General features: G+C 39.1%; 1 protein-coding gene across 1 annotated transcript in view; it reads left to right on the top strand.

The window, feature by feature from the left end:
* Nucleotides 1-924: 924 nt before the first annotated feature.
* The window catches only part of DLD (dihydrolipoamide dehydrogenase), a 30,094-nt gene continuing 7,738 nt past the window's right edge, over nucleotides 925-23,280 (top strand). Inside the window, exons 1-8 of the mRNA XM_044245804.1 lie at nucleotides 925-1,065; nucleotides 2,968-3,046; nucleotides 11,924-12,003; nucleotides 12,495-12,563; nucleotides 13,147-13,216; nucleotides 14,600-14,700; nucleotides 15,044-15,187; nucleotides 15,582-15,683. Of these exons, the coding sequence (XP_044101739.1) occupies nucleotides 1,027-1,065; nucleotides 2,968-3,046; nucleotides 11,924-12,003; nucleotides 12,495-12,563; nucleotides 13,147-13,216; nucleotides 14,600-14,700; nucleotides 15,044-15,187; nucleotides 15,582-15,683 (684 nt within the window). The 5' untranslated portion in view covers nucleotides 925-1,026. The remainder of the gene's footprint in view (nucleotides 1,066-2,967; nucleotides 3,047-11,923; nucleotides 12,004-12,494; nucleotides 12,564-13,146; nucleotides 13,217-14,599; nucleotides 14,701-15,043; nucleotides 15,188-15,581; nucleotides 15,684-23,280) is intronic.

Here is a 23,280-nt window from a genome sequence, read left to right as displayed (position 1 = left end):
ATCTAGGAGTTATCCGTGTATGTAGGCAGGCGCTAAAGCCATGAAAATGGTTAAAATGGCTAAAAAGCTACGTTCAAAAGGAAGGACAGGGAGAATGGAATTTGGGTGACTATTAGCAGCGTCTATAACAAAAACTAAATAAACACCATTCCTACCTTCTCCCCTAGGACTGAGCATAGCTAGGTAATGTGTCATTTCTAACTAGGGTCTAAATCCACAGAGCCCAGCACAGTGCCTAGGCAATAAACGTCAAGAAATGCACAATTAGGTTTTATTCTATATAGCTATCACAAAACAAGAATCAGACCTTAAACCTCAATACTCAGTCTTGACGACAATGTTTTCTAGGTTCCTCATGGAAACCTAAAATCTCATCCACGACCCCACCGAATTTTAATTTGCTCGAACAGAGAAAGTGTTTTCTATTTTGCCAGTTAGCTTAGAATAGGATGTTGGTGATGCAACGTCTGCAGCCCCATCCCTTACACAGCGTTTACTTTTTGGGGGAGAGGTTAGTTATAAAGCATCATCTTCCCTCTGCGCGACCTCGGGGGTATGAACCTCTCAGGGCCTCATCCAATTAACCTGTCGCGCTCCTAATCCTTCACGTGGTTGCTGCGTAGGCGATGCCTGGAAAATGCTGAGATTCCTCAGCTTAGCACAACCTAGAACCTCTCAATCCTCACTTTCTGCGGCGCGCATGAAGCAAACGATAGTCTTGTTGATTCATCTCGTCCTCCAAGTATAAGATCGCATTTCAACTCCCCACATTTCCACACCACCGGCAAAATGGTACCGCAATGCCGCGCTGCCAGAAAGCACTACGCTTCTTACGACAGCGCACGACACCGCGCCTGACAGGAACGCCTAGTCCCGCGGGCCCCGAGGGCGCGGACCAATCGCGCTGCTCCCGACCCATGACGTAAGCTGCGCCTGTGCATGCGCAGGGCGGGGAGACCTTGGCGAGGCGGCCGAGGAGCTTAGCGGACGGGGAAGCACTGGCGGAAAGGAAAGTTGAGAGGCAAGATGCAGAGCTGGAGTCGTGTGTACTGCTCCTTGGCCAAGGTGAGGGCCGAGCAAGTGGCGTTGTGCCAAGCCAGAGGCGCAGAAGGGCCCGCTGACGGGGTCCGGGAGGCGGCCTAATTGGTGGGGTCGAGAGAGGCGGGCGGAGTGGCCGGGACCACCCGCGGCCCCGCCCCTGAGCAGGGTCTGGCCCGGCGGCGGCCAGAGCGGGGACCGGTGCGGTGAAGCCGCCCCGCCCGTTGTGTGACGGCCAGCAGTCCGCCCGCAAGCCTCGCGTCTGGGCCATGCGGGTCATGCACAGGCCGCTTTACCTTGGCAGAGGAAGTAGAAATCGCGCTTGACCCGTCTGCTCTCTTCATACTCGCCACCTTTTACTAATCCTCATCCGAGCCCCTGCGTGGCATTGGGCAGGTAACCTTGGGGCCACTCCTTGAGACACCCAGAGGCAGTCAGCCCTGACAGGTCGCCCTGGGAATTCCTCAAAGGCCTCCTCCTTGTTTGCAGCTTTCAGCTAGTGTTCACTGCCTTCTCTCCTAGAGGCTTGCATTTTTAGTCGCAGCTGCTTACCGTTAGGACAGCTTTCCCTCTTCGTCCACGGACCGAATACAGCCGGATTGTGTACATGTGGGATCGTGGCTGGGTACTGCATTGGTGGATACCTTAACCGTAGCATAGTAATCGGTCTCTTTGGTTCCCAACATGAGTAATCTGTGCTCCTGAGAGTTAGTGTAATCTTACTTCTGGGCAGCAGCAGAACTGGGACTAGAAGTTAGGACTGACCTCGCTCCTTTTTGGTTTGCTGTTCTGATCTCAGGTGCTTTGTGTTGCCTGGGAGGAGAGAACATTGCTACATGAGTGAGGGTTTCATCACTGCCTCCCATAAGAGCTATTGGCATTGTTTCTTTGTGTTTCACTGTTCATAGAAAAGAGTGGACATTCATAGAGATTGTTGTGGAGATTATGATGCACGTTGTGGAATTGTAGTAGCTCTTGAATGTCAGTAATAGTGCATTTTTCCAAGTGATCTTGTCTAATTTTCTATTCCCAATTAACTGTTCAGGAGCATTTTTATAGATGGGGTCAGGTAGTTTGAGTTAGGAAACAATAATTACAAGTAGAGGATTGTAATGTAAAGATTATTGAGTACTTAAGTTAGAACTTTAAGAGCCCTTTTTAAAAAAAGATATTTATTTGAGAGAGAGCGAGAGAGAGAGAGTGGGAGCGAGTGCACACAAACCGGGGGGGGGGGGAAGAGGCAGAGGGAGAAGTAGGCTCCCGGGTGAGCAGGGAGCCCGGTATGGGGCTCTGTCCCAGGACCCTGAGCCGAAGGCAGACACTTAACCACCACCCAGGTGCCCCTAGAACTTTTAAGAGTCTTAATTGTGACATTAAAATCCCTGGCGCCAAAAATTAGCCATGCTTTCTGAAAATTTAATAACACTAATACCACTGAATTATACTTTTTTTGTTGGGCTTTAGCCTGTATTGCTCTGAGATGGTTTATTGAATATTCATAATGAAAAGATAGTATGGGGAACTGGGGTTCTAATGTTCAAGTAATTGTTGTGATGAAAGAGGAGAAATTGGGACGCCTGGGTGGCTCAGTTGGTTAAGCGGCTGCCTTCAACTCAGGTCATGATACCTGGGTCCTGGGCTTGAGTTCCCCATTGGGCTCCTTGCTTGGCGGGGAGCCTGCTTTTCTCTCTGCCTGCTGCTCTCCCTGTTTGTGCTCCCTTTCTTTCTCTCTCTGACAAAGAAATAAATAAAATCTTTAAAAAAGAGAAATTGATACGTAACCTCTGTGTAGCAATGGAAGATACATAAATAATAAGTGCTTGACATATTTGCTCCCAAGTCCTTAACATTTTCATTGACCTTCAGGAGTTCTGTTTTGAATTCATATTCTACATAATACAGCTTTTTTTTTTTCCTTTTTTTTTCCAGAGAGGCCATTTTAGTCGGATATCTCATGGCTTACAGGGAGTTTCTGCAGTGCCTCTGAGAACTTATGCAGATCAACCAAGTAAGTATTTAGTAAAACGGCTTTTCCTCAGATTAATTCATAGTTCCTTTGTGTTAAAATGTAAAAGTAAGTGAATGTTAGAACAACTAATAAGTAATCTGTCATAGAATTCATTTGCTCATGTGTTTATTCACTTAAATGTTTATTGAGCACCTAGTGTGTCTAAGTAGTGAACTAGGAAAAGCCCTGCTTTTTTGGAACTGACAGTCTGCTGGTAAAAAACAAACAGTACTCAGGTTAACAGGTAAATATTTTGGTTAGAGATTGAAAATAAAAGCAGGTAACTGGGACTGTTTTAGATAGGGTGTCAGGGCTTTTCTAAGGAGATGACATCTGAGTGAAGAGAGGGAGTGAGGTTATTTTAGGAGAGGGAAACAGCAGTGAGAAGAATCTGAGGTGAGAATTAGATTGTGAGGTTTAAGTCATTGCAGGAAGGCTGGTGTGGCTGGAGCGGAGACCCATAGGATGTGACAGCAGAGAGGTAAGCAGGGTAAAGGGGTTTGGATTTTACTCCCAGTGTAAAGGAAAAACCACTGAAGGATTTTGAGCAGGGGAGTTATTTTAAATGTTTACATTTTAAAAAAGTTGAAATTCTGTCCACTGTGTAAGAGTAAGTGTGTTGGTGGTTTGACACTGTTAGAATGCTGAGATGACTTTTTGACATCCCAATTGAAAATTCTGATGGGCTTGTCAAAAACGTTATTTTAAAGACTGGAAGGATACATCCTGAAAGGAAACTATGGGATATGGGGAATATGGGTATTTTCTTCTTCTTCTTCTTCTTTTTTTTTTTTTTTTAGTATTTTTGAAGTTTCTATAAAGGACATATATTTTGTTTTTTAAAACAGAAAGTTAATGGGCTTGTAGTAAGGCATTTTGGCCTCCCAGTACCACTGCATATTAGTTATTTGAAGTCATCTGTTTTGACATTTACCTGAATCACCCATATAAATAAAGTTGCGTTAAAACTTTTTTGTAGAAACCATTATTTGGGGGGAAGTATAACCATTAGTGTCTCTGCATTCTCTGAAATAATTTTATCCTGTACCTTAACTGCTGCCAGACTAGCATGATCTGAGATATTTTATTTCTGGAAAAAAAGTAGTGGGAGGATTCCTGTCACCAATGATCAACAGTGAATGATTTACCTAGCTTTAGAAAGGGCAAGAAATCCTTGGTGGGGAAAAACGGTCGGACCCATTATACCTTTTTTAAAAAGTGGTGTTTTTTAAAAATATTTTTTCAATAATTTAAAATAAAAAAATAATTTTTAAACAATATGAAACATTTAAAAAATGTTTCATATTTGTTTACAAAGGAATTTTTAAAAAATATTTTATTTATTTATTTGAGAGCGAGTGATCGAGTGGGAGGAAGGGGGAGAGAGAATCTGAAGCAGACTCTGCACTGAGTGTAGAGCCCAACATGGGGTGGATCCCATGACTGTGAGATCGTGACCTGAGTTGAAACCAAGAGTCTCCAGGCCTAACTGACGGAGCCATCCAGCCTCCCCACCATTATACCCTTTGTTCCTTTTTTTTTCCTTACAGTTTTATTGGGGTATACTTGGCATATATCAGTTGTCTTTGTTAAATGGGAATAGTACTTTTTCTTAACTCAAGCAACAGGAGAAATGTTAGATTTTTGTTTCCAGAGCAGGTAATTAAAGACGTTGTGGCTAATTCTTCACTTTTGGAGTTAATCAACAGCGATTTATTCAGTGCCTTCTATTTGGTAGTCTTTGAGCAGGATCTTAGATTTTCATGGAATGAGGGTAACCGAGTACTTGTGAATCAAATTGTGTAGTGATTCCTTGACATTGAATAAATTATAAATACATTAGTACTCACGCTAATACAGTGTGTGAAGTCTTTGGTTGCGTGAAGTAACATGTATTGTGTGTTCATGTTTGTATTTATCTGAGGCATTTATTTATTATTTCAAAGATTTTATTTATTTTGGAGAGTTGAGAGCGAGCGAGTGAGCCAGCATGCAAGCACATGTGTGCAAGCAGAGTGCAGGAGAGGGAGGAGCAGACTCTGAGCTCTGGTGCAGAGCCGAATTCAGGGCTTGAGCTCATGACCCTGAGATAATGACCTGAGCCGAAACCAAGAGTCAGACACTTAACTGAAACCAAGAGTCAAAACTGGCGTTTATTTAACAGCTGTCTTTCCCCCAAGGATTTACACTTCGTTGGGGCGGGGACTGTGATTGTTTAGCACCTGGAGTGGTACAGTAGGTACTCAGTACATATTTATTGAATAAATATGAGAAATGGGACCATGTCTGGTTTAGTTGTTGCTTTATCAGAGTCACCTTTTGTGGCGTCTGGTATGAAGTAAATCCCCAGCAACAGCTACACTAATAGTAACTGATTCCCTGAGTGCTTACTCTGCTTCAGGCCGTCTTTAATCCTTGTTGCCACCTGACAAGATAATGTGCTGCTATTTCCCCCATTTTATATGTGGAGGTGCTGAGTCAAGAGAGGTCCCAGCTAGGAAGTGACATAACTGGGAAGACTCTAGAACCTCCATCTTAATCTCTGTTCTGTTTGGTCCGCTTCCGGGGAATACTGGTTGATCAGACCAGCTTGAGAAGTTCCAAGTTTATTATATATAATACAGTCCTGTTAAGACTTCTGGAAGGGGGCACCTGAGTGGCTCAGTTGGTTAAGCATCTGCCTTCGTCCGATGTCATGATCCCAGGGTCCAGGATTGAGTCCAGAACCAGGCTTCTTGCTCAGCGGGGAGCCTGCTTCCCCTGCACCCCGCACACACTGTGCTCTTTCTTGTGCACTCTTGCTCATGCTCTCTCTCTCGAATAAATAAATACAGTCTTAAAAAAAATCTGGAAGATGTTTGAATATCTGTATGAATGGAGTTCCTCAAAATTTGAAGAGTAATGTGTATTATTGATAGGACCTTCCATTTCATGACCAGAATGAACTCCTAGTCCTTAAGACACTCACATTTGCTACATTCACTCATTAGTTCAACAAATAGAGAATATGTAATATGCACTATGTGCTAGTTATTGGGCTGGTTGCTGGCATATAGCAGTGAATGAGTCAGACAGGATGCAGCTTTTATAGAGTTTATAGTCCATTTGGGAAGACAAACATCCAGTAAGCAATTGTGATAATGACTCCACAGGCTAAGCATAGGGAGCTATGAAATCTGTATGTGGATTGTGAAGGGTCACGGAGTTCTCTCCTAAGGAAATGATGTTGATATCTGAAACAGGTTGAGGTGGGAGTGGGTCTGGGAAGAGGTGTTCCAGGTAGAAGGACCAGCATGTGGGAGTATTTCGATGTAAGAAGGAGCTTAGTGTCTTTGAGGAGCTTGGAAAGGGCCAGTGTGCCTAATGTTTGTTGAAGATGGGTTGATGATCTCTGCAGATAATGAAAGACCCTAACTCTCTTTTAAGGGCAGTTGGAAGCCATTGGAATGGTTTAAGCAGAGGCATGATAGTGGTTTGTTTTTAAAGTCATTCTGGTTGCAGATTAGCGTTTTTATTGTAATGGTTTTTCTTCCTCTTTCATTAGACTATAAGAATCAGGGCTGTGTTTTTTATAGATATCCCTAGACCTTAGAGTAGTGTCTAATGTGAAATGCATGCTGTCAGCATTTATTTCTAGGTAGATGGAACAGAATGTACATAGGTAGACCAGTGTAATTCTATGGGTATAAGCTAACAGTAATTCATTGTTGCTGAAGCTTAAACTGAGTGGTATTGGTGCATGAGCAGAGTGTGGTGGGCGATGAGGCTAAGGAAGAGGTTTGGATGCTGTATTTAGGAGCTTGGATTTTATCCAACAAGAGAGGGGGAAACCTTCCTTAGCACCTGGCACAGTTGCTGGTGTTTAATAAAGGTTTGTTGACTGACAAAGAAAGGGAAACCAATGAAGGAGGAGAGAGTAGTATCTGAGTCAGATTTTAGTGAAAGATAACAATGGGGTAGCAGTGTGTAGGGGGAGAGTGAGATTGGGAGGTGGATCTGGGAAGGGAAGAAACATGTATTGAGTGTCTTCATGTGCACCTGCCCTCCTCCCAGGGTCTTGACAGACATTATGTCTGACCTCACAACGGTGGGATGTAGGTATTACTGTCACTTATTCCTATGTTACATCAAAGTCAGAGAGATTAAATTATTTCCCAAGGATTTAGGAAGAGGTAGAAGCCCATATTTGCACAAGCATTTTTTTTTTTTTAGATTTTATTTATTTATTTGACAGAGAGAAATCACAAGTAGATGGAGAGGCAGGCAGAGAGAGAGAGAGGGAAGCAGGCTCTCTGCTCAGCAGGGAGCCTGCTGAGCAGAGAGCCCGATGCGGGACTTGATCCCAGCACCCTGAGATCATGACCTGAGCCAAAGGCAGCGGCTTAACCCACTGAGCCACCCAGGCGCCCCAGAAGCCCATATTTGAATTCCAGTTTTTCTTTTTTTTTAAAAAACTTTATATCCTTTTTGTCTTTAAGTATATTTCTCCTTCTTAATGGGTTAGGGGAGGTTGTAGAGTTATCATCAGGAAGTAGAGTATTAGAATTCAGAATTTTAGAAGCTGAGTGGTTTTGGGTGATGATAAGTATAGGGCATGGAAGGGTCACTAAAATAGGTTGGAGATTAAGGTCATTGATAATTTAAAAACAGAACCCTCACCCCAATGATAAATAAATCTTAACCAAGTCGTTCTTAAACTCATGTTGTGAATGTGGTAATTAATGATTACTGCCTTATGATATCTCTTTTCTTACTCCTTTTTTTTAATTTGTAAAAATAAACTTGATTTATCTATATTTTGATATGTGCCTGTTTTCTCTAACTATAATATCAGTTTATTGAAGGCAGTGTTTTCCCATTATGATAATGAGGGAGCTTCTTGGAGTTCCTGATGGCCCTGGAGAGATTATGGGATCATCCTAGTGTTTTGGATGGCATTAGAACAGAAAGGTATTGGAGCAAAGGCTTCTGAATAGAAAAAACCTGCTTTGAAACCTGGCTACATTACTAGTTGGACAGCCTAATGCGGGTTATTTAGTTACTCTTAGCCTTATTTTCTCCCTGTGAAATAGAGGTATAATAATTGTGTCATGGAGACATAAGGAGGCTTAAATAAGACAACAGGAAACATTTAGCTCACTGCCTGGTACAGGGTATTACCCATATGGTAGATACTGTCTCAAACTGACTTGTCAGTTTACATCTTGCAACTGTTTGATGACTGTAATTGATTTGTAACTTGACACATTGACTTCAGTGGTAGCCTTGATAACATGGTGTGCTTATTTTCCTCACAATGATACCGTAAGTAACATTAGTAGAATACTTTTTCCTGCTTTTTCTCCTTCAGTTCATTTCATGGCATTAACTGCTATGTCTGTTGAAGTTAGTCACCCCTGACTATACCCCATTATTTTTTAAAGTATGGACCTGATAGCTTTCTCCAGTTAGTTCACTGCCTCCTAAAATACGAATTGCTATCCAGCTATCTTCTGCCATATTTCTAACTTAGTCATCTTTCTCTCATGATACCAATTTGTATATCCTGTTCAGTTTTTCTTTTCCATTCTGAAAGGCTAATGCTAATTTTGTAAAACTTTTCATCAAATATTCCTTGATCTGTTTCACTGAACAATTGGTCTATATCCTGATTTTTAAAACTGTATGTGAAAACCAAACCAACAAATGCTTTTTGACAAGGGTATGGTGCGTCAGAATATTGTGTTGTAAACTTTACTTGCATGCAGCTTTTGGTACAAGTGAGAGCCAACTGGTTGGTTTTTCTAACATTTTATTGTGAAAAATTGCAAACATTTAGACAAGTTGTAAGAATTTTTCAGTGAACACTCAGATTCTTCCACTAACATTTTACTGTACTTAAATTATCACAGATCTGTTCTTTCATTTACCTATCAGTCCACCTTTTTTGATACATTTCCAAGTATACTGAAGATATCCCCTAAATATTTGCTTGCTTTTGAATGTTTGTCACAGAATCACACCCTCCTATATTCTCACTGACCCATCTGTAGATAAAGACTTTACATTTCCCCTTCTTTTTTCTTTTTCTTATTCTTTTTTTCTTTTTGTGCTCCATAGCACATTAGTGGTGTTCTGATGGAATGGTGCATACAGTATCTTCAGTGAGAGGTGACTAGTTCTGAATTTCTTGTATTTTGTAAACTTAAGAAAAAAAATCTAAGATTACATTGGGAAATGAAACTCAACTTTTTTGGGCTTTTCTGTATTTAAATTTAAATGTAAATTAAATTTACATATTTTAATCAGAAAAGATGTTAAAAATTCAACAAAAAAAACCTGTTTTTCTATCTTGTGTTTCATTACTGTGCATTAAAAATTAGAACCCAAATTAAGGGATGCTGTTTAGGCCATCATTTTGTTCAAAATTTGAAAATAGATATACGTTTTCTTATGTACTTAATTCTGAACATGAATCAGGGAACCAAGCAGTATAGCCAAAGAGCACAAATGAATCAGTGAAAATGGAAGCAATAGTTTTTTCATGTATTGGATGGACTGTATATGTTTTTTCATGTACTGAGTAATCCTAATTATCATCCGATATAACCAAGAAGAATCAGTCCTTTTATTTATTCAGTAGGAAGGATTCTTAGATTTTGTCAGTTGGATAACTTCTTAGTTAGGGGGTGACCAGAAATTAAAATTTGGCATCTTCATAGTTCAGAATATAGCTACCATATAGCAAGTACTTATTATGTATGTTCCATGTACTATGCTAAGTTATGTATATATGCTGTTTTATTCTGTATTACGATCCTATGAAGGAGGTTTTTTTGTGGTCTTTATTTTGTGTAGATAGGGCAGCCGAAGGTAAAGCAGGTTAAACTATTCTCAGATCGGATAGCTAGTAATTATAAACTTGATTAGTGCTCTCAGGGTTTTCGTTTATGTTAGTTTAAATTTGAGAATAGAATCCTGTTGAATAACGGAATGATCACTGCAAGACAAAAAGCTTAATTTTGTCTCTGACCCACTTGCTAGGTGACCTTGGGCAAGTTAAATGACCTCTCTGAACCTAGCGTTTTTTATCTGTGAAATGTCAGTTATAAGGCTTTTCTCCTCCTAGGAAGTTCTGAGAATCAAAAAGGGTAATAGATGTGAAAATGTGTTATATACTGCTAAGTGCTTGGGGTTGTAAGGATAGTTTGCGAGGGTGGGGAGAAGGAAGGGAGACTCTCCTAAGTCTTATAAGTGATTATAACTTTATTTGAAGTTGGCTTGAGAACAGTGGGAATAATTAGACTTTTCTAAGTGTTATAATTACTACATTCCTAAGGTTGCTGATACAAAGTTGGTTTTTTTAAAATTTTGTATTTTTATGGGGTGTCTAGGGGCTCAGTGGGTTAAGCCTCTGCCTTTGGCTCGGGTCATGATCTCAGGGTCCTGGGATCGAGCCCCACATCAGGCTCTCTGCTCAGCAGGGAGCCTGCTTTCCTCTCTCTTTCTTTCTGCCTACGTGTGATCTCTCTCTCTGTCAAATAAATAAATAAAATCTTAAAAAAATTTTTTTTGTATTTTTATATGGCAAATGTCCGGAATAGTTCATTTGATGTTGTGGTTAGCCTGTTACCATAAACTATACAAAATTTATTAGCGTTCAAATGAAGTTCAAAACATGTTTGCCATCCAGTATAGGGAAGCTGGTTTTTCTCTTTCTCTGAAGTACCTGAAATGGGTGTACTCAGTCTTAAAGTTATTGGCACTACTAAGGTATTATGCAAATAATTGTCTTATTTAATCCTAACATTAAATAAATCATTTAAGGCAATGTTATTGTTCCTTTATGACAGGAAGATTAAGTCCCTTGGTCCCACAGCTAATAAATGGCAGAGCTGAGATTCGAAGTCAAGTTATGTCAGATTCCAAGGCCCTTTTCCTCGGTCAAGTGTCTGCCTTCAGCTCAGGTCATGATTTTAGGGTCCTGGGATCTAGTCCCACATTGGGCTCTTTGCTTAGTGGGGAGCCTGCTTCTCCCTCTCCTGCTCCCCCCGCTGTGCTTCTCTATCACAAATAAAATCTTAAAACACACACACACACACACACACAAAACAAAGCCCTTTCCCTCACACAGATAATGTCTTTCAGTGTCACTAAAAACCTGTCTTATTATTTTTAAGTAGAACAGTGTGGAATTTAGGAAGGTCAGTGGATTCGGTGGGTGTAGAACTCAGATGTGGGGTGCCGGGATGGCTTAGTCTGTTGAGGGCCCGACTTTTGGTTTCGACTCAGGTCATGGTTGTGGGATCAGTCCCTGTGTCAGCTGTGCTCTCAGCAGAGAGTCTGCTGGAGATTGTCTCTCCTTCTGCCCCTCCCTCCACTCGCATGCATGTGTGCACACTCTTTCAAATAAATAAATTCTTTTTTTTTTAAAGATTTTATTTATTTATTTGACAGACAAGAGATCACAAGTAGGCAGAGAGGCAGGCAGAGAGAGAGAGAGAGAAAGCAGGCTCCCTGCTGAGCAGAGAGCCTGATGTGCGGCTCGATCCCAGACCCTGGGATCACGACTCGAGCTGAAGGCAGAGGCCTTAAGCCACTGAGCCATCCAGGCGCCCCTCAAATAAGTAAATTCTAAAAAAAAGAACTGAGTTGTATTCCATATGTCATAATGAACAAATAGAAAATGAAGTTTAAAAATCTGTGCCATTTTCAGTTACATCACAGAACGTCAGGTGCCTAGGAGTGAAATAGTACTGTGAAGAAAATGTTGGTTATTTTCTACTTTCTTGGAGGTTTAAAATAGCAGGGTTTTTTTTTGTTTGTTTTGTTTTTAATGCACTGTTTTTGGTCAGTATTAAGCAATTAACTGTTTATATCAATTTGCTTTTGTTATAGTTGATGCTGATGTGACAGTAATAGGTTCTGGTCCTGGAGGATATGTCGCTGCTATCAAAGCTGCCCAGTTGGGCTTCAAGGTAAGGTTTAGACTAAACAAGGTGTTGATACATTTTTATTGGAAAAGAGTCGATCATATTCACAGAATACTTTGCACATAAAGAGTAATGGTAAATTTTTGTTTATTCTATGAATTAAATATAGGCCTGAGATGAATGAGGAATGTTACTCAGTTGCAGTGCTCTCATGAGATAGTGAGGTCCATTTTTCCCACCTCCCCCCGATACTTTGTACATTTGGCTTCTAATTCTGCTTTGGAAGCTACGGTAATAGGACTAAGGGCATGTGTTTGATAATGTTAGGCAAAAATGTCTCTGAGCACAATTCATTTTTGGGTGAGCCTGCATTTAGCATTATTTCTGAAATAATATATTTTAAAGGAGTCTATTTTATCCTCACAAACAGCGTCAGTAACTTGTTCTGTAGAAGAATTAAGACAGATGAGTGGGAATTTTATGAACTGAGCCACTGTAGGTTGTAAGTAGTCAAATAATGTTTTCTTTGGTTGTAGACAGTCTGCGTTGAGAAAAATGAGACGCTTGGGGGAACGTGCTTGAATGTTGGTTGTATTCCTTCTAAGGTGAGCATGTGTTTCATACAGTGCAGAGATGTTTTTCATTAGCCACTGATTAGAAGGATGTATTAGGACTAGAACATTAGGATAATAGTTATTAGAAATTAAGCAACCATGGTTGGTAATAAAAAACATGTTTTCCGTGGTAAAGCTTAAACAGTGCTGTCACCAGTCTGCCATACATTCCTGAAATTGCTTCTCTGTCTTCAAATACCCAGCCTTTCCATTCAAACAGGCTGTGGTGCTCCATTTTTTCTCTTCAGCTTTCCTTTACCAGTGAAACAGATAGTATGTAGTAAATTCTTCCCTTAGGGGTTTTATGTATGTAGACATGACTGCCTTTTTCACCTGCTGCCCTGAAGAGTGTACTTATTCCTTTGATTTTAAAGGAAGTGGAGATGTTTTGTTTTTCATTCCTGCTTGTTTAATGTTTTTTTATGTCTTTATTATTGGGCTTATGTTAATAATATAAGAACAGAAACTGACTTGTCGTAGTCCTTGTATTATTCCATGCAGAGAGTGTCATTCTTAAGTGCTTTTTGATTGTATATAGTCTTATTATCAACATTTGATCATTTTATCTATTTAGGCTTTATTAAATAACTCTCATTATTATCATATGGCCCATGGAAAAGATTTTGCATCTAGGGGAATTGAAAGTAAGTATACCTTTCATATTCAGCAATTTACCAGCCATATTTGACTTGACTATTTTGGCTACAGCTTTATGTATATCTAATGAATGTGTAACATATGTTTTGTTGAGGAAAGAGTAAAAGAAGACCTTTAAAAATGTAGAGAGATTTACTTAAGAGGGCTTAAGTCCAGATTTTTACTCTGACATCTTCTGTTCCTTTGAAAACTTTGGTGTGAAGTCTGCTGTGTGTGTGTGTGTTTGTGAAGTCAGTTTTAATTTCCCTGAAACCTGGAGATCTCGGGGTGGGGAGTTGGCGGGCAGAGAAGGAAGGCAGGTAGGTTGGTCTACCTAAGTTGTTGGTAGTGGGAAGAACAAAGGAGGGGTGGGGTATAGCACAGTGTAAAAGGAGGACATTCCATTTTAATTTTGTATGGCTTGTCTCTTGCCATTCTTTTTGGGCTGTTTTTATTTCATCCTTTCTTACCAGTTGTTGACAGATATATCCAGAAAGGTTGGGGTTTTAGGGAGCGCTTAAACATATCAGGAGATGGGGATAGGTAATTATTTTTCCTTCATTTGTTTGTAACAGTAGGTTTCTGAAAGAAATGGGCTGTAGTAGGCTATCCAGTGGGTATGAAGGGGATACGTACACACTAAAGCAAATAGATCGAAGTAGATGAAAGGTAGAGTCAAAGCCTACTTTTTGGAAAGAAGGAAGAAAGAGGAGACAGGGTTAGTCAAGAGGACCCGCAAGGTAGGCAGAGCTTCTTGTTGTAGCCCTTTGGCTCAGGTCAGTCCAGGCTCTCAGAGTCTGTGTTTCCTCATCTCTGCGATTTGTGTTGGTTGCATGTGCTGATTGCTGAGCTATCCCTCTTCTGAAGTTGTGTTGAGTAGAGCAGCTTTATCTTCTTACACACTTGCTTCAGAATTCTAAGTTAAGTGAGTGATTAAATCCAGTTTATTAAACTCTTTTATATTAAGTTTTTATATTTAAAGTTTTCAGTTGAGTGTTTTTTAGTTTTTGTTTCATGATATTATTGTTTCTTTTTACGTATAATTTCAGGTGATATTTTACTTTGCTGTTTCTATTGAAATCTCATCCAGACCTGTCATCATAAGTAGTTAGAATATTTTGCCACAGTGGGATATATTATTTATTTTGGACTGAATTTTTCCCAAAGGTGGACTTTCTGCAGTGTTTGATAGGTTCTATTTATTGAGAGATGTTGCTCTTAGTCTTTTTGTAAGCTACGACTATTGTGTTAATTACTATACTTAGAAGTTTTAATACTGCCTTTTATCCAGTCCTGTAAACATTAGGCTGAAGTTTTCTGTGATTAGTGAAAAATACCCTATTGCTTCAAGAATTTAGCTAAGGACTAAAGATTTGTTTAACAAACTACAGTGTCTGAAGTTCGCTTGAATTTGGAGAAGATGATGGAGCAGAAGAGTACAGCAGTAAAAGCTTTAACTGGTGGAATTGCCCACTTATTCAAACAGAATAAGGTCAGTGGTTTAACATGCAGATAGATGTCTGCTTTATTTTACATATACATTAAGCATTAATCTGATAGAGCAGTTCTGTTAGAACTTGGCTGCTGATGTTTTTTTGTTTTTTGGAGGGTTTTTTTGCTGGGGGTATTTATTTAATTTAAAATTGTATGCTAACCTGAAATAGATTTCTCTTGTATATAGAACAAATTTTTGCTGCTCCATGTGTAGCCTTACTAAGTGAGGAAGCATTTTGTATTGGATGTGTTACTTAATAGAGTACTTTTTTCCTATTAGTCACTTTTTTTAATCATGAAAATCATTTTAAACTTTGTAAATCTATAAACATTTTATAAAGGTTGTCCACGTAAATGGATATGGAAAGATAACTGGCAAAAATCAGGTCACCGCTACGAAAGCCGATGGCAGCACTCAAGTTATTGATACAAAGAACATTCTTATAGCTACAGGTTCGGAGGTTACACCTTTTCCTGGAATCACGGTATGTGGTACAACCTCCCTTCAGAAAGGCATTTATAAACTATTCATGCTATTTATGAACTTGGAGAAATTTCTAACTGAAGTACTATACATTGACAGTCGTTCAGCTTTGGGAAGTTGATTGTCTTTATTCTGCAGTGATTTTTACCAGAAATAAAACACTTCAATTAAGATGGATTTGAATTCATTACAAAGTTAAAACTGACCGTTTTGTTTTGAAATACCAAATGATGAAATTTTAAGTGAGCAGTTTAATGGGATTTGATAAAATCGAGTGTATGGATAGAAGTCATAGATACCTCAAAACAAATAAATGTCTTAGCATTTTTGGTGGGGTCAGTTTATAACTCAGTAGGTTTTTCCAGATAATCTTGATTGTATATATTTTATTATAGATTGATGAAGATACAATAGTGTCATCTACAGGTGCTTTATCTTTAAAAAAAGTTCCAGAGAAGATGGTTGTCATTGGTGCAGGAGTCATAGGTGTAGAACTGGTAAGTAATGTTTTTTCTTCTCTTACTGCCTTCATGGAGTTGGAAGGGACTTCTTGGTCCTCTGTACAGTGTTGCAAGCAGAGCAACATGGAGTTTTGCTTGAACACTTGAGTCATAAAGAGTTTTCAAGACGACTTATTTATGTAATCTTTGGACATTAGGACATTCTCTTTTATTTTGAAATCTGCTTCCATGTATCTGCTACCCTTTGTGTTCTTAGAACTGCATTGATTTAGTCCTTCGGAAGATAGTTCTCATTCTGAGCAAATTGCGTTTCAGATATGACTTACATGGCTCTTCCCTCCCTCTCCATTCTCATCTCAGTCCCTCTTACATTCATTCAGACTGCTTGCAACTCTCAGACTACCTTGCCATTTCATGCTTTCTGCCTGCCTTGTTCTCCCTTCCTATTGACTTTACTGTATTACCAGTTGATCCCTCCTTTTTTTTCCCCAAAAATATTTTATTTATTTATTAGCACACATGTGTGAGAGAGAGAGCATTCGGGGCATGGAGAGGGTCAAGCAGACTCTGCACTGAGTGTGGGGCGTGATGCAGGGCTTGCTCTCAGGACCCCGAGATCATGACCTGAGCTGAAATGAAGAGTCGGATGCTCAACCGACTGAGCCACCCCAGTGCCCCCTTCTCTCACTTTTAAGGTGTTCTTAGCCAGGGCTGTTGTACCTTGATGTCACAAAGAACTGCTCTACTTCTGAAATCACGAATTCAGACATTTTATTCTCTTAACCCATAACCTCCTCTCCTTTCGTACTCAGTCATTCTCAACATAGAGGCAGTTTAACTTTATCGGGTGCTCTAGTCCTTGGGTCCATCTCTGTTTTTGCTCTCTTCAGTTCCTGTTTTGACTACTTTCCCAATCTGCTCGGATTCCGTAGTCTGTCACTATAGCTGCTCTTCTTGAGTCCCTTACCTCTTTGTTCCATCATCATACCTGCTTGGCAAAACTGTGGTCCTGATTAAATTCAGCTATCTACCTTTCTTTTTTTAAAATTACAGCATTGCGGTTCTACAGCTGTATATATTATGCTGTGCTCACCACAAATGTGGCTGCCATCTGTCACTATATAACTCTGTTACAGTACCACTGACTGTATTATTTCTTATGCTGGACCATTTATCCCTATGACTTACTCATTTTGTAACTGGAAGCCTCTATCTCATACTCCCTTTAACCCATTTTGCCTCCCTTCTGGCAACCACCAGTTTATTCTGTGTATTTACACCTCTGTTTCTGCTTTTTTTGTTCAGTTGTTTTGTTTTTTTGGATTCCACATAAAAGTGAAATCATGTGTTATTTGTCTATGTCTGTCTGACTTATTTCACTTAGCATAATATCCTCTATGTCCATCCATGTTGTTACAGGTTGGAAAAATTCATTCTTTTTTATGACTGAACAGTATTCCATTATATATATATATGTACATCTTTATCCATTTATCTATCATGGCACTTGGGTTTGCTTCCATATCTAGGCTATTGTAAATATGCTGCATTAAACATAGAGGTGCATTTATCTTTTCAAATTAGTGTTTTCATTTTCTTTAGGTAAATACTCAGTAACAAATTACTGGTTCATACGGTATTTCTATTTTTGATTTTTTGAGGAACCTCCATGCTGTCTTCCACAGTGGCTGCACCAATTTACATTCCCATCAACAGTGCATGAGGGTTCCTTTTTCTCCACATCTTTGCTAACACTTACTAATTCTCACTTTTCAGTACCCCTTTTGACAGGTGTAAGGTGACAACTCACTGTGGTTTTGATTCAACATTTTCCTGATGCTGGTAATTTGAGCATCTTTTCATGTGTCTGTTGGCCATCTATATGTCTTTGGAAAAGTGTCTATTCAGGTCCTCTGCCCAGTTCTTAATTGGATTATTTGTATTTTTGATGTCGAGTTGTGTAAGTTCTTTTATTTTGGATATTAACTCCTTATAGGATATATCATTTGTAAATTTTTTCCTCAGTTCAATAAGTTGTCTTTTTGTTTTGTTCATGGTTTTCTTTGCTGTGCAAAAGCTTTTTATCTTGGTGTAGTCCCAATTGTTTTTGTTTTTGTTTTTCTTGTCTGAGGAGATGGATCTAGAAAAATGTTGCTAAGACTTATGTCAGAGAGATTACTAGCTACGTTTTCTACTAGGAATTTTATGGTTTTGGGTCTTACATTAGTTCTTGAGTCCATTTTGAATTTATTTTTGTGTGCGGCATAAGAAAGTGGTCCCGTTTCATTCTTGGCGTGTGACTGTCCAGTTTTCCCAACACCATTTATTGAAGAGCCTGTCTTTTCCCCGCTGCATATTCTTGCTTTCTTTATCAGATTAATTGACCAGTATAAATGTAGTTTTATTTCTGGGCTTTCTAGTTTGTTAGATTGATTTGTGTCTCTTTTGTGCCATTAATAAACTTTTTTGATTATTACAGTTTTGTAGTATATCTTGAAGATTGTGTTACCTCAGGATTTATTTCATTTCTCAAGGTAGTTTTGGCTATTATGGGTCTTTTATGGTTCCATACAAATTTTAGGATTACTTGTTTTAATTCTGTGAAAATGACTTTTGGTGTTTCAATAGGGATTGCATTCAGTCTGTGGATTGCTTTCAGGAGTTTTGGACATTTTAAAAATGCTGATTCTTTAGTCCATGAGCATGGTATATCTTTCATCAGTGTTTTAAAATTTTGAAAATGTAGTTCTTTTACCTCCTTGGTTAAGTTTGTTCCTAGGTATTTTATTCTTTTTGGTGCAATTGTAAATGGAATTGTTTTCTGAATTTCTCTTCTGCCAGTTTGTTATTAGTGTGTAGAAATACAACAAATTTGTATATATTGATTTTTGTATGCTGCAACTTTACTGAATCCAATTACTTCTGATAGCTTTTTGGTGGAGTCTAGGGTTTTCTTTGTATAGTGTCCTGTCATCTGCAAATAAAGTTCTACTTCTTTCTTACCAATTTGAGTGCCTTTTATTTCTTGTCTGATTTCTGTGGCTAGGATTTCCAATGCTGTGTTGAATGAAGGTGGTGAGATTGGACATCCTTGTCTTACTCCAATCTTAGCAGAAAAGCATTCAGTTTTTTACCCTTGAGTATGATATTATCTGTGGGTTTATCATTATATTGAGGTATGTTACCCCTAAACTTACTTTGTTGAGTTTTTGCCATGAACAGATGTTGAATTTTGTCAGATGTTTTTTTCTGCATCTCTTGAGATGATCATATGATTTTTATCCTTCATTTTGTTGATGTGGTGTATCACATTGATTGATTTGAGGATATCGAGCCATCCTCAGAATAAATTTGATTTCATCGTGGTGAATCATCATTCTACTGTATTGTTGAATTTGGTTGCCAAGCACATTTGTTTAGGATTTTTGCTCCTGTGTTCATAGGGATGTTGTCCTGCAGTTTTCTTTTTTTTAAGTGTCTTTGTCTGGTTTTGGTTATCGGAATAATGCGGTCTTGTAGAATGTATTTGGAAGCTTTCCTCCTATTCTGTTTTTTTAGAGTAGTTTAAGGATGATAGGTTTTAATTCTTTTTTAAAATGTTTAGTAGATTGACCTAACTCCATCAGGTCCTGGACTTTTGTTTGTTGGGAGGGTTTTGTTTTGTCTTATTTTTGTTTTGGGGAGGAAGAACATTTTATTTCATACCTCAGCTTGAGAGTATAATGCATAGCTTTGAAGTTGAATCTGATGACAGATTCCATTTTATCACCAGTACTTGGTCTGTTCAGGTGTCTGTTTCTTTCTGGTTTAGTTTTGGAGGATTGTACATTTTTAGGAATTTAATGATTTCTTCTGTGTTGTCCAGTTTGTTGGCATATAATTTTTTGTTGTAGTCGCTTACTAATCCTTTGTAATTCTGTGCTGTTGGTTTTTACTTCTCCTCTTTAATTTCTCATTTTATTTATTTGAGCTGTCTCTTTTTTTCTTGAGGAGTCTGGCTAAAGTTTTATCAGTTTCACTTTTCAAAGAAAGAGCTCTCAGTTTCATTGATTTTTATTATTTTTTAGTTTCTTTCATTTATTTCTGCTCTGATTTTTCTGTCCTCCTTTTACTAACCTTGGGCTTTGCCCTTTTTTTTTTCCTGGTTTCTTTTGTAAGGTTGAATTGTTTAAGATTTTTCTTGTTTCTTGGTTGTATTGCTATCAATTTCTATCTTAGAACTGCTTTTTCTATGTGCCAAAGAGTTTGAACCATGATGTTTTAGTTTTCATTTGTCTCCATGTATTTTTTTAATTTTCTTTTTGCTTTCTTTATTGACCCATAGGTGGTTTGGTGTTGGGTTGTTTGTTGTTGTTGTTGTTTTTAAGATTTTATTTATTTGAGAGACAGAATGAGCAGGGGATGGGGGAGAGGGAGACAGAAGCATACTCCCCTCTGCATACAGTCTGATGCAGGGCTTGATCCCAGGACCCTGTGATCATGACCTAAGCCAAAAGCAGATGCTTAACCAGCTACGCCACCCAAGTGTTCCTAAATGCTTTTTAAGGTTAAATTTAGTGAGACCTTTTTGTGGCCTAACATGTGATTTTTTTGTTTTTTTAAAGATTTTATTTATTTGACAGAGAGAGATCACAAGTAGAGAGAGAGAGGAAGGAGCAGGCTCCTGCCTAGCAGAGAGCCCAATTCGGAACTCGATCCCAGGACCCTAGATCATGACCTGAGCCGAAGGCAGAGGTTTAACCCACTGAGCCACCCAGATAGCCCCTAACATGTGATTTGTCTTGGAGAATGTTCATGTGCACTTGAAAAGAATGTATTTTGTTTTTTTTGGATCTGATGTTCTACATATATCTGTTAGGTTCACCTAGGCTAATGTCTTGTTCAATGACACAATTTCCATACTGATTTTCTCCATTGATGCAAGCCGGCTATTTCCTACTCTTAATGTTACTGTCACTTTCTCCCCTTATGTCTGTTAACATTTGTTTTATATATTTAGATGCTCTAATATTGGGTACACAGAGATTTACAATTGTTATGTCCTCTTGTTGGATTAATTCTTTTTCGTTATGCAGTGCCACTGTCTGTTGTCATAGTCTTTATTTTCAAGGTGATTCCATCTAATATAAGTATTGATACTCTAGCTTCTTTTCTTCCTTTTTTTTTTGGCTTGCATTTGCTTGGAATATCTTTTTCCATCCCTTCCCTTTCGTCTTTATGTTTTTGTAGGTCTAAAATGAGTCTCTTATAGGCAGCATATAGATGGGTCTTGTTTTTTATCCATTCCATCAGCCTAGATCTTGTCGTAGTATTTAGACTCTTTAATTATCAGTAAGTGTGTATTTATTGCCATTTTGTTCATTGTTTCCATAGTTTTTCTCGGTTCCCTTTTTTTCTTGTTCTTTTTCCTTATGATTGATGACTTTAATGTTATGCTTGGCTTTTTCTCTTTTTTTGTGTATCTGGTGTAGGTTTTTGGTTTGTGGTTATCATGTGGTTCACATCTTAAGTATACAGCAATCTGTATTAAGTTGATGGTCACTTAAGTTTGAGCATTTTCTAAAAGGACTGCATTTTTATTCCCCCACCTTTCATGTTTTATGTATATGTTACTATATTTTACATGTTTTGAATCCCCTTAACTACCTTTTTTTTAAAATTTATAATTGTCCTCATTGAAGCTGGCTGGAGCTGGGAGTACCTTGGCCTGGAGGGGGATGACTGGAGCTGGTGTGGGCTAGGGGCCCAGGGCTCACTAAGGCAGCAGGCCATTTTGAGTGCCTGGACCTTGCTCCTGTCTGTGCTATCAAGGTGGAGAGGGAATGTGAACAATGGCACTTGTCAGCCTTTCCAGCTCGGGAGAGATTTCCAGTAGTTTCCCCTCCATTTTGCCCATGCTGTAGGGTTAGTAAATGAACTTTTCTTTTCGGTTCTTAAAAGGATTGTGCTTTTTTGCTGTGCCCAAGGATGGGCAAATCTGCACGGGGCCCCTCAGTGCTGTCCCTCCTTCCTGTAGTTGGTAATGTTGGGGGTCGGGTTCCCATTGTTACTGTGTCTCAGGCTCTCTACCTGTTCTCTGTGTGGTCCCTCTATCCTTTGTTGTACAGAAGCTGTTGAGTCATTCCTCGTTCTTCCAGAGGAATTGCTCTCTGTGGACGTGTAGATTCCATCTGTCTTTGGGAGGTGAATTCAGGGTCTTCCTATGCTGCCATCTTGGACACTTCTGGACTTTTATTATATCTAAGCTCCTATCAGCATCTCTACCTACAGATCTCTTAGACGCTGTATTCAGTACGTTAATAACTTAACCTTTCCCTCTTCCTCTCCTCTTTTACCCACAAAGAAACAAAACCAAACCTGTTGCTTTCTTAATATTTCTCATCTCAGTGAGTTGTACCACCCTCATCTACAGGTTTAAGCAGGAAGTGGGAATTACCTGTGACTTCTGTCATGTCATCGCACCTCCTGCTGAGTCAGTGGCTCCTAACGTGATGCCGCAAGATACTATCTCACGAATATGGCCTCCTTTTTTTCATGCATCACCTTGATCCCAGTTCAGGCCAGTGTCATTTCTTACCCTAAGTCTCCCTGACTTTCATCTTTTTCTAATCTCCCTGGAGTGGCTGAAGTCTTCTCTTAAAACACGAATGTAATCGTGTTCTTCCATGCTGAAAATCCTTCAATAACTAGTGATCATCATTAGGATAGCTCCAAAATCTTAATGTTGTTGAAAGGCCAGAGTGATACGGCTCTGGCTTCAGTCACCAGCCTCATTTCTAGCCCCTCTCCCTCTCAAACTATGTACCAGGTACAGCAAAATACCAGTTTCTGAACAAGCTACGCTCTTTGACTTTTCTGTAGGCCTTCTGTTTGGAAAATGCTTCCCTCTACCAGTTCTGCTCTCAGAGCCTTCCCTGACTACTCCGCTGATTAACTGCCTTACATGCCATTAGGTACTCTTTGCTGAGTGTCCCATTATATCTGTACTCGCTGCAGTATTTATCTCACTTTATTGAACTTAACTTGTTGACTTGTTTCTCTTTAATTAAATCATCCACTGCCTGAGGTCAGAGGTCATGGCTGTTTCATCGACTGTGCATCTTCAGTGCGTAGCCCAGTGCTGATACATAAGTAATCACGTGTTAGCTTTTGTTGTTATTGCCGAGTAAATGTCTGATGATAAATACCTTTCAGAAGTCAGCTTAGATAGTACTTTTTTAGTCCTTTTTAAGTCCTTTGTTTCTGAGAAAGCACAAGTCTTTCTGTGATGAATATGAGATTCATATTCAAATCTCTGTGGCTTTCCTTAATATTGCTTACCCAGGTCTTGTAGATACCAGATTGTTATTTTGTTGTCATCTTCTGATCTAGTCTCGTCTGTCAGGATCACTTGGAAATGGCGTTCAGAACTAATAAGCATGATAATTAATAAGCATAAATAAATAATAAATAAGCAGGGTAATTGAGAGAACTTGTTCTTGATACGGAGTCTGCTTCGTTTGATACAATCCTTTAGGATCAGTTTGATTATCTTTTCCTTTTCAAAGCATGTATTGAGTTTATAGTCAGTTGAAAACTTCACATCTTTTGCTTGAGGAATTTTGAGTTTTTAAATCTAAATAAATAAATAGAC

Source organism: Neovison vison, chromosome 4 (genome assembly GCF_020171115.1).
Source record: "Neovison vison isolate M4711 chromosome 4, ASM_NN_V1, whole genome shotgun sequence".
In the NCBI taxonomy this organism is placed as follows: Eukaryota; Metazoa; Chordata; class Mammalia; order Carnivora; family Mustelidae; genus Neogale; species Neogale vison.
This window is presented reverse-complemented; position numbering and strand designations above follow the sequence as displayed.